Raw genomic sequence first — 12362 nt, forward strand, 5'->3', positions numbered from 1 at the left:
AAAACAATGGCGCCTGGTGGCCCCATAATAGTAAATTAGTTATTTACTTGTGGGGTGAAATAAAAGGGATGTCAACGTTGTTTTTTGTCAAGAAATTAGAATCCACTAACTTTACTTTGCAAAATTCCAAACCTGTTGTTGTGCTTTCTTCTGGCTTTCTTCCTTCACCATATTCACCACTGCTTGAAGTTTCTCCACCTCAATCCTTCGCTCCATCAGCTCTCGCCGTAGGTTTTCATTAGTCAGACAGCTGACCATCTCCCGATCATGTAATTGCTTTTTATGCTCCTTTTCCAAGCTCAGCTGTTGTTCACATGTCTTCAAGGCTTCCTACATGTGAAATAGTTATTTTTAATCAAACCAATGGCTATTGTCATTTATAAAGTTCATAATTCCCTTTGGGAATGTGCAGTCTATATTTTTTTTTTTTACTAAATAAAACAAGATGCTAATACATATTGTTTGTTTTCTATTATATTTTTATTTTCAGATTTTTTTATCCCCTATACATGATTATAGTGGCGGCCGTCTTGCTCTAGTTTTTGTTAAAGGGGTGGTCCACATAATAGCTCATAAGTGTCTGATCACATGGGGTAAGACCACTGGGACCCTCTATGATCTCCAGAATGGGACCGGCTCTGTAGGAAGAGTGTGTGCTGCAGATGTACTGTACTTGGGCATCTCTGGCACCCCAACAAAAATTAATGGAGCATGGGCCATCAGCAGCACATGCTCTTTTTAGAGAGCCATATCCTGTTTAGGAGTTTGCTTGGTGTCCCAGTGGTTGGGCCCCAGATTAAACACTTGCCTTATACAATTATGACCACCCCTTTAAGAGTTTTCAGATATATGCTTTACTGCAGCCACATGGATCACAGGAACCTGTAGTCTGGACATGGTTTATTAACATCTATGGGAAATGGGAAAGGTAGGTAGAGATGTGCAGGTTGGGGGGGGGGGGGTGAGCATAACCTATTGTGAATGGTGTATCCTGTGTTATCTGTATACTGTGTTACCTTTTGCTGTTATCTTGCCTGTGATGATAATGATGAAAATGCTGAAAACTGATCTCTACAGAACAGGAGGTGTCGGCCTCTTTAGAGGCTCAGTGGCCACTATAAAAATGGCAAGATTTAGATGTATGTCCATTCATGTAAATGGGAACTGTTGGCATAAAAGAAAAAAAAACTTTTGCTATGTCAGAGAAAAATATGAAAAGTTTTGTTTGGTCAGGGTTTGAGTGTTCAGACCCCCACCGATCAGTGGACCCAGAGTGGGGAGAAAAGCATGTGGGTGTGTGCTTCTCTCCCTGCTTGTTCTACAGAATGGTCGGGGGTATAAACACTGATTAAACTTTTTAGATGTCTCTAGAACATCTAAAGTTTTTCTATATGGTAGACAGGTAAACTTTAATATCAGGATAGCTAGAGTCCACCAGAACAAAAATCATAGAGGGGTACCCCTTTTATGATGTCCACATGTTCTCATACAGGATAAGGAGGCAACCAGTTTAATACTTAAAAAAAAGTATTCATAATATGATGTTCAGACAAAATAACTTTCAAGTCAAAAGATCAGAGAAGTAAGAGTTAAATCCTATACTGTATTCTTACATTTAGCTGCAGGAGCTGGCCATCATACTCTTGCTTGCACTTAACATGTTCACTGCGCAGGTCCTCTAGTGCACTATTGGCAGAGAATAGTTGATTTTTGAGCTCCTCTACCTACAGCACAAAGCAGAAAAGTATTAACAAAGATAATAAAAGTTCTTAGGGTACTATAATTTGGTTTCATGGTCCCAGTTAGAGGCTGTACATCTATATCAATAAAAAGTGTAGTCAGTATTCATGTAACCTCTGATTCTCTGAGATCATAAGAACAATGACTAAATATAGGAAATGTGATATTATAAAAAAAAAAAATCCCCTGCTACTCTAGTGTTCTCACATATATATGAGAAACACGCCACTCCAGGACTGCTGAGGATCCTTGGCCTTGGACCTCAGAACATTTGCACCAAACTGACAGCAGGCTACTTGTACTATATATATATATATATATATATATATATATATATATGTGTGTGTGTGGTGTTCCGGTACAGGACATGGTCCTGTACTATCTCTAGGTCCCCTCCGGAAGAGTCCCTGCAGTCCATAGGGCTCTCTGGCAGGGCTCACCCCTTGCTCACCTTCTGTTAATGCTGTTAAAGTTGTACAAATGTATAGAGGTTAGTCATGTGAACCACTGTCATGTGACACTACCCAGAGTGCCATGGGCACAGGAACCACAGGCTTAGCAACCAATGGGCTTTAGTCCAGTCTCCCTAGTATATAAGGGGCTGTAATCTCTCAGTTAGCTCTTTTTCCTCTTAGTTCCTGGCTACAAAGCAAGCACAATCTCTGCACCTTCTAAATTCATCTCCGCTAGGCCAAAGCGTAAAGAACCTGCAGCCACTTCAAAACATGAGTTATCAAGTTCTACAATTCTAGTGACTACTACTCAACTCAAGAATAATATTAGAAGCACAGTGACCTGCATAAATCATCTCAATACTACAAGTCCCAGCAAGTCTGTGAGGTATCCTGCATCCTGGATGCCTTTAGAGAAATTGCATATTTGTAAAGACTGTTTAATAAGAATTCCATATAAAAGTTCCAGTTATTTCCACAATTCCTGCTGCAGACATTGCTTTATTGCCTGCCGTTTCTGGGTTGGTTGTCGGCAGGGCCTTATACAGAAAACAACCACATCCTGGCGTCACGAATAATCAGGGGTTAATAACAACTTACCCCACAGGGTTAATACCACCAGACCCTGCTACACCATTGCAACACCCCGGCACCACAGATAGATAGGTAGATAGATAGATAGATAGATAGATAGAGTAAGTGTTGCATCTAAGTAAACAAATATGAGCTTGGTTCTATTGGTCATAATGAATGACTCAAAAACAACATGATGTACGGTATTAATAACAGAGAACCAAACATAAATGAAAAATACATCACTTAGTAGGGATTGTATGAATAGCAAGAAAAACTCACTGGGTATTGCAAGGAAACTTGCAATACCTTGGCAAAGTGATGCAACTAGACTAAATATAACGTTCACAGTTAGGAGAATGATAGGGCTGGAGTTTTGGTCTCTGGCCAAGACAGAGAAAAGGGCACAGACACTGAATCCACATGACAAGTGAGATCACTGTCAGCAGAGACCATACAAGACTTACACAAAGTGACATTTAGCAAGTGTAAAAATAAGAAGACAAGTTCTATACCATATATGTGTATACAGACATAACACACAATACTTAAAGGATTTAGTATTTTAATGGAATTTATAATAAGAATATAGGACACACATGACGGCCTACGCTGCGGGTATACATCTGGAGGATATCCTAAAATATACATTGGCAAACATTATTTCACTGTACAGTGCATGGAATAGAGTGGTTTTCTAGGTCAGGTGAACAGAGCCATGTGGATGAATTTGACATATATGCTTATAGCTTTCCTAACTTACACGCTAAAAATAGTCTCCTGACATGATGTGAACAGAGCCTTCATAGAGTATTTTTCCCCAGACATATTTTTAGAAGGTATAATAATGTATTTTTGACAAAAAAAAAATGCATATTAGGGTAGAAATGGTGCAGTGGGACAGATACACCATTAAGACATCATAGGAAACAAATCTATATGCATGTGTTTCCATCGATATGCATGTGTTGGCTATATACATCTTGGCTGTAGTTTTATCCTAAGGACCAGACATCCCACAAATATAAATATAGACAAATATCTCATTACCCCAGGACCCTAAGGGTATGTTCACACTGCCGAATTCCCACAAAATTCCGCCAGTGGAATTCCATTACGCATCAGTGTGAATTGGTCTTCCGCGAGAATTTCAGCGGTGTTTATTCTTTGCGCGGAAGTCCGCGAGTACTGCATAGCCATCAATGGTGACAGCGCAGTGCCGCGTGGTCCTACTGGCTGCCAGGCTGAAACTCTGCTCGTTGAATCTCCGCTCGCGGAAACCACACATCCGTAGTGTGAACATACCCTTAGGCTATGTTCACACCTTGGAATTTCCATGCGCAATTCCGCATTGGAATTCTGCACGGAGATTCCGCTGCAGCAGAGTCCCATTGAATTAAACAGGATTCTTCTGCACTGTGCACCCAACAGAATTTCCACTCCAGATGTTTCTGGCACAGAAATTCCAATTTCCGTGTCAGCAGAGAGAATGAACCTGTCTATTCTTTCTACGGACTTTGCACGGAATGCATAGCTGTCCTAGCGCTGGCAGGTTTTCCGTGCAGACATGTGAACATAGCCTTACATGCACTTTACATCAGCTTGGTCAGGGTGTGACAGCCTCTAGGAAAAACTGCTTAGCATGGTCCCAAGTAAAGTCAACAAATAGAGAATGATGAAAAACCAGCATGTCCTGAATGAATTCATAGTTTCATAAGTTAGTTTCCATCTTACGTCTATAGAAACAAAAATATTTCTAAACCAGATACATTTTATTGATCAAAACCCAAGGTGACAGTGACGGTATGCAGTGTATAAGAATCCAGTGTAAAACGTAGTACAATGTTAGCCAAAATAATTCTATTAATCTTTTTTATAGCAAAACAGCGGGATACGTGTGACTGCTTGTTGTAACTTCTCACAAATTCAACAATAAAGTTTGGAGTAAACAGATTACTAAAAGCAGCTAACACTGTGGATATTGCAATACTTAGTATGCACAGCTTAAAGGGGTACTCCGGTGCTCCAGTTCAGATTGCTCAGAGCCGTAGGCCGTGATAGTGACGTCATGACCACGCCCCTCGTGACGTCACGCCATGCCCCCTCCATTCATGTCTATGGGAGGGGGCGTGTCAGTCGACACTCTCTCTTCCATAGACATGAGGGGGCATGATGTCAAGAGGGGGCGTGGCCGCGACATCACAACCACCGCCGCAGGAACCCGGCATTTGTTTATGCTTTGGATAGGGGATAAGATGTTTAGCAGCGGAGTACCCCTGTAAGAGATGCATATACAGTATAATAAGAGGAAGATGCTAAATCTTTACATCATCCAGGTAGTTGGTGTGTCAACCTGCTCCATATTTTGTTCAGAATTTCTAGGAAGTCTTGATGTCTTTTGTGTGACAAAAAGGCTAGGAAAATGACAAGTTGCAGGGACATCCATGACCGGTGTTCCCATCATATCATGTAGTCCCTAAATTCCATACAATCCCAGATCAAATTAAAGAATGGACCAGAGCCCTTACTACAGGTGGTCAGGAATATCTGGCAGGTATAATAAGCTTATGCCCTATTAAAGCATTACTGACTTTAACCCCTCAGGGACGCAGCCCATTTGGGCCTTAAGGACGCAGACAATTTTATTTTAAATTTTTCGATTTTTCCTCCTCGCCTTCAAAAAACCATAACTCTTTTATATTTTCTTCCACAGACTAGTATGAGGGCTTGTTTTTTGCGGGACCAGTTGTCCGTTGTAATGCCATCACTTACTTTACCATAAAATGTATGGCACAACCAAAAACATACTGTTTGTGTGGGGAAATTTTTCTAATTTGGAAGGTTTCGTTTTCACGCCGTACAATTTATGGTAAAAATGATGTGTTAATTATTCTTTGGGTCAATTCAATTAAAATGATACCCGTGATAACATACTTTTCTATTACTGTTGCGCTTAAAAAAATCACAAACTTTTTAACCAAATTAGTACGTTTAAAATCCCCCTATTTTGAAGACCCATAACTTTTTCATTTTTCCGTATAAGGGGCGGTATGAGGGCTCATTTTTTGCGCCGTGATCTGTACTTTTTATTGATACCATATTTGCTTATATAAAACTTTTAATACATTTTTTATTAATTTTTTGGGGAATAAAATGTTATAAAAAAGCAGCTATTTTGGACCTTTTTTTTTTCTTTACGCCGTTCACCGTACGGTATCATTAACATTTTATTTTAATAGTTCAGATATTTACGCACACAGCGATACCAAATATGTATATAAAATATTTTTTAACACTTTTTATGGGTGAAATAGGGTAAATGGGACAATTTACGTTTTTATTGGGGGAGGGGGTATTTAAAATTTTTTTTACTTTATTTTTTTTACTTTTTTTACTTTTATTTTTACACTTTAATAGTCCCCATAGGGGACTATTTAAAGCAATCATTCGATTGCTAATCCTGTTCAGTGCTATGTATAGGACATAGCACTGATCAGGGTTATCGGTCATCTTCTGCTCTGGTCTGCGGAAAGGCAGATCAGAGCAGAAGATGCCAGGAAGGCAGCGGAGGCAGGTGAGGGGACCTCCGTCTGCCGTGCTGGATGATCGGATCGCCACGGCAGCGCTGTGGGCGATGCGATCATTCATTTAACCCCTTAAGGACTGAGCCCTTTTTCACCTTAAGGACTCGGCCATTTTTTGCAAATCTGACCACTGTCACTTTAAACATTAATAACTCTGGAATACTTTTAGTTATCATTCTGATTCCGAGATTGTTTTTTCGTGACATATTCTACTTTAACATAGTGGTAAAATTTTGTGGTAACTTGCATCCTTTCTTGGTGAAAAATCCCAAAATTTGATGAAAAATTTGAAAATGTTGCATTTTTCTAACTTTGAAGCTCTCTGCTTGTAAGGAAAATGGATATTCCAAATATTTTTTTTTTTATTCACATATACAATATGTCTACTTTATATTTGCATCATAAAATTGATGAGTTTTTACTTTTGGAGGACACCAGAGGGCTTCAAAGTTCCGCAGCAATTTTCTAATTTTCCACAAAATTTTGAAACTCGCTTTTTTTCAGGGACCAGTTCAGGTTTGAAGTGGATTTGAAGGGTCTTCATATTAGAAATACCCCATAAATGACCCCATTATAAAAACTGCACCCCCGAAAGTATTAAAAATGACATTCAGTAAGCGTTTTAACCCTTTACGGTTTTCACAGGAATAGCAGCAAAGTGAAGGAGAAAATTCACAATCTTCATTTTTTACACTAGCATGTTCTTGTAGACCCAATTTTTGAATTTTTGCAAGGGGTAAAAAGGAGAAAATTTTTACTTGTATTTGAAACCCAATTTCTCTCGAGTAAGGACATACCTCATATGTCTATGTAAAGTGTTCGGCGGGCGCAGTAGAGGGCTCAGAAGGGAAGGAGCGTCAAATGGTTTTTGGGGGGCATGTCACCTTTAGGAAGCCCCTATGGTGCCAGAACAGCAAAAAACCCCACATGGCATACCATTTTGGAAACTAGACCCCTCGGGGAACGTAACAAGGGGTAATGTGAACCTTAATACCCCACAGGTGATTCACGACTTTTGCATATGTAAAAAAAAAAAAAAAATTTTTACCTAAAATGCTTGGTTTCCCTAAAGTTTTACATTTTTAAAAAGGGTAATAGCAGAAAATACCCCCCAAAATTTGAAGCCCAATTTCTCCCGATTAAGAAAACACCCCATATGGGGGTGAAAAGTGCTCTGCTGGCGCACTACAGGTCTCAGAAGAGAAGGAGTCACATTTGGCTTTTTTGAAGGAAATTTTGCTCTGGGGGCATGCCGCATTTAGGAAGCCCCAATGGTGCCAGGACAGCAAAAAAAAAACACATGGCATACCATTTTGGAAACTAGACCCCTCGGGGAACGTAACAAGGGGTAAAGTTAACCTTAATACCCTACAGGTGTTTCACGACTTTTGCATATGTAAAAAAAAAATAAAAAAATTTACCTAAAATGCTTGGTTTCCCAAAAAATTTACATTTATACAAAGGGTTAAAGCAGAAAATACCCCCCAAAATTTGAAGCCCAATTTCTCCCGATTCAGAAAACACCCCATATGGGGGTGAAAAGTGCTCTGTTGGCGCACTACAGGTCTCAGAAGAGAAGGAGTCATATTTGGCCTTTTGAAAGCAAATTTTGCTCTGGGGGCATGCCGCATTTAGGAAGCCCTATGGTGCCAGGACCGCAAAAAAAACCCACATGGCATACCATTTTGGAAACTAGAGCCCTCGGGGAATGTAACAAGGGGTTAAGTGAACCTTAATACCCCACAGGCGTTTCACGACTATTGCATATGTAAAAAAAATAAAAAAATTTTACCTAAAATGCTTCTTTTCCCAAAAACTTTACATTTTTAAAAAGGGTAAAAGCTGAAAATACCACCCAAAATTTGAAGCCCAATTTCTCTCGAGTACGACGATACCCCATATGTGACCCTTAACTGTTGCCTTGAAATACGACAGGGCTCCAAAGTGAGAGCGCCATGCGCATTTGAGGCCTAAATTAGGGATTGCATAGGGGTGGACATAGGGGTATTCTACGCCAGTGATTCCCAAACAGGGTGCCTCCAGCTGTTGCAAAACTCCCAGCATGCCTGGACAGTCAACGGCTGTCCGACAATACTGGGAGTTGTTGTTTTGCAACAGCTGGAGGCTCCGTTTTGGAAACAGTGGCGTATCAGACGTTTTTCATTTTTATTGGTGAGGGGAGGGGGGCTGTGTAGGGGTATGTGTATATGTAGTGTTTTTTTTACTTTTTATTTTATTTTTTTGTGTTAGTGTAGTGCAGTTTTTTTAGGGTACAGTCGCACAGGCGGGGGTTCACAGTAGTTTCTCGCTGGCAGTTTGAGCTGTTGCAGAAAATTTGCGGCAGCTCAAACTTGCAGCCAGATACTTACTGTAAACTTCCGCCCATGTGAGTGTACCCTGTACGTTCACATTGGGGGGACATCCAGCTGTTGCAAAACTACAACTCCCAGCATGCGCTGACAGACTGTACATGCTGAGAGTTTTAGTTTTGCAACAGCTGTAGGCACACTGGTTATGTATCACGGAGTTTGTGACCTTACTCAGTGTTTCAAAACCAGTGTGCCTCCAGCTGTTGCAAAACCACAACTCCCAGCATGTATGGTGCATGGTGTAAGGTGACTGCTGGGAGTTGTAGTTTGCAACAGCTGGAGGCACACCGGTCGTGAAACACTGAGTTAGATAAAAAAAAAAACTCTGTTTCACAACCAGTGTGCCTTCAGCTGTTGCAAAACTACAACTCTCAGCAGTCACCGACAGCCAACGGGCATGCTGGGAGTTGTAGTTATGCAACCAGCAGATGCACCACTACAACTCCCAGCATGCACTTTAGCTGTTTGTGCAAGCTGGGAGTTGTAGTTATACAACAGCTGAAGGTACACTTTTCCATAGAAAAAATGTGCCTCCAGCTGTTGCAAAACCATAAGTCCCAGCATGCCCATAAGGGAATGCTGGGAGTTGTGGTGGTCTGCCTCCTGCTGTTGCATAACTACAGCTCCCAGCATGCCCTTTTTGCATGCTGGGAGCTGTTGCTAAGCAACAGCAGGAGGCTGTAACTCACCTCCTGCTGCTGCTCCATCGCAGGCTGTCCCTCGCCGCCGCCGTCGCTCCTGGGGCCCCGATCCCAACATGGACACCGGGGATCGTCTTCCCGCACCCGCTCACGCCCTCCGGAAGAGGGGCGGAGCGGGTGCGGGACTGACACCCGCAGCAGGCGCCCTGATTGGTCGGCCGGTAATCCGGCCGACGAATCAGGGCGATCGTGAGGTGGCACCAGTGCCACCTCACCCCTGCAGGCTCTGGCTGTTCGGGGCCGTCTCTGACGGCCCCGAACAGCCAATATTTCCGGGTCACCGGGTCACTGGAAACCCGATTGACCCGGAATCGCCGCAGATCGCTGGACTGAATTGTCGCCGACATGGGGGGGCATAATGACCCCCCTGGGCGATATGCCGGGATGCCTGCTGAACGATTTCAGCAGGCATCCGGCTCCGGTCCCCAACCGGCTAGCGGTGGGGACCGGAATTCCCACGGGCGTATGGATACGCCCTGCGTCCTTAAGGACTCGGAATGCAGGGCATGTCCATACGCCCTGCGTCCTTAAGAGGTTAAGTGACCACGATGCTGCAGATGCTGTGATCTGTGTTGATCACGGCATCTGAGGGGTTAATGCCGGACATCCGCGGGATCGCGGGTGTCCGCCATTACCGGCGGGTCCCTGGCTGCGATCAACAGCCGTGACCTGCCGCGCATGATCCGGGCATCACTCCGATGCCCGCGGTTATGCTTAGGACGTAAATGTACGTTTTGGTGCATTAAGTACCATGTCACCAGGACGTACATGTACGTCCTTCGTCGTTAAGGGGTTAAAAACAACATTTGACAGGTCAGTCAGACCTGATCCCACTTCTGAGACCCACTGCAGTCGTGAGTTATTAGCCGGGAAAGCGGGTGGCATTGTGCTCCGGACCCAGCTGGCTGAGAGATCTATACAGTTCTCTAAACAGAAGTCTCTGCTGGAAAATATATGAACCTCTTGGCCAGCTGGGTATTGCGCTCTGCACCCTCAGCTAACTTTTCTAATAACTCAGCAAGTGCGATCAACAACTTTTGACATTTCTGATCAACATATGAAAAGTTGTTTACAATGACAGTAGTGCTTTAGGGACCATTCACACTACGTATTTTCTGAACAGGGCCTCCACTGTGAAAAAAAAACAGTGCAGCAGCCTCCCATTGCTTTTAATGGGATTCTAGTGCATCATTCACACTAAGAAATTACCGCAGCGGCCAAACCCCAGACTCTGTCAAAAGACTGAAGAAGTGAATTCCTTAAGTGAAATGCACTTGGAAATGCATTGCCGTCTATGGAGACAGCCTATTTCCCAGCAGTCCTAGAACCGGTAAGTTATTATATTTTTTTACCTTGTCTTTATAAACTTTCTTATTATTTTGAAGGTCACATTGAAGCTGGGACACTTTTGACTCAAGATTGGCAATATGTTCAGCATGCTTCACGTTCTGATGCCTGATAAAAGAAACAATAAGATGGCAGAAGTCATTTGAAAAAGACCTGTCAGGCAAGTTATCAATGAGCAGCCAACATAGAATATTAAGGGTCTATTCACACGTACAGGATCCTGCGCAGATTTGATGCGCAGAATTTAGAGATGTGTTCAGTTTAGATTGAAATCTGCAGCAGAAAATCCTGCGCATCCAATCTGCACAGAATACTGTACGTGTGAATAGACCATTAAAGTGAATGTCAGGTTAAGACCAGTCGGAGCTCAATTCACAGTTAAAAAAAATAGCTCAATTTACGTGTGTTCTAGTTGACTGTACAACAGATGGCTGGTAACATCACTGTTCAGGGAGCCATTCGGTAGCCCTGTTACCCCCTTCATTCTAAGGCTCGGGGATGATCCCAGAGTTCGGGATAGGGGGATAGGGGATAAGTGTCTGATCAAAGGGAGATCCAAATGCTGGGATCCCCCGCGATCTCCAGAACAGGATATATACTTAGATAATATAGATTAACTTATCCCTTAGTATTGCACATTTTGCATACATTCTAAAGCAAAATCAATTTACCTTTTTAAAATTAGAAACCTAGACTTACTGAGATGTTTCCAACTGAGTCTGGATGCTCTCTGCATGGCTTCTCACAGCATTCAGTTCAGCAGCCAACAGCGCCCTCTCCTGTTCATGTTCATTAACTAGATTGTCATAGCTGATTGAAGTAAGAATATGAAATAATCCTTAGGTATAATCATTAGGTATTAACTCAAATTAACTATTGTTTGTGAACGAGTGTGTGTGAAAGGTGGGTAAAACGAGGTACCTAGTAAACTATGCAAGAAATTACGATCTGTGGGCATGGCAATGTTCAGAAGCTGTATAAAGAATAAATGGCGCGCTTGTTGTGAGGTTTGCACTATTTATTTGGGTTTTCCTGTGTTCTACAGATCAGTGGGGGTCCCAATTCTTAGATCCCAACCAATCAGCTTGTTATCTATAGGATAGGGGATATTTTTTGAAGTTGGAAATACCATTGAAAGATACTTTTTATTTATTTATTTTTTAAGCCTCTACTTGTTTTCGGTTCAGTCCTTTTCCTTGTTTCTGTGTATCAACCCATCTGACTGTCACTCAGCAAATTGCTATCCTGCCTTAGCCAGTGATAGGATGAGCGACATTAGAACATTTTTCCTGGTACCAGGGCTCAATTCAGCACACTGCTGCTCAGCCTATCACTGGTGGAGGTGGGATATTGCTCTGGTCAGCCACTAACTGAGCTGCAGCCTGATGGGTTGAGGTTTATTTGTTTTAATGTTTTTTTTTTTTAAATGGGTACTCCGGCGCTAAGACATCTTATCTCCTATCCAAAGATTAAGATGCCTGATCTTGGGGGTCCCGTCGCTGGGGAACCCCGTTATCTTTCATGCAACACCCCGATACCATCAACCCCCAGAGCGTGCTCACTCCGGGTCTGATGACTGCTGATCATGGGGACAGA

General features: G+C 42.3%; 1 protein-coding gene across 3 annotated transcripts in view; it reads right to left on the reverse strand.

The window, feature by feature from the left end:
- CCDC158 (coiled-coil domain containing 158) overlaps positions 1–12362 on the reverse strand; it is a 67792-nt gene that overhangs the window by 38052 nt on the left and 17378 nt on the right. For 2 of the 3 annotated variants that reach the window (XM_056551913.1, XM_056551916.1), the window contains 4 exons: positions 11466–11576; positions 10772–10874; positions 1614–1724; positions 133–330 (listed from right to left, as the gene is read on the reverse strand). In XM_056551913.1, coding sequence (XP_056407888.1) covers positions 133–330; positions 1614–1724; positions 10772–10874; positions 11466–11576 — 523 coding nt within the window. The remainder of the gene's footprint in view (positions 1–132; positions 331–1613; positions 1725–10771; positions 10875–11465; positions 11577–12362) is intronic. The other variant, XM_056551915.1, reaches the window with a different exon arrangement.

Source organism: Hyla sarda, chromosome 1 (genome assembly GCF_029499605.1).
Source record: "Hyla sarda isolate aHylSar1 chromosome 1, aHylSar1.hap1, whole genome shotgun sequence".
NCBI classification, from domain to species: Eukaryota; Metazoa; Chordata; class Amphibia; order Anura; family Hylidae; genus Hyla; species Hyla sarda.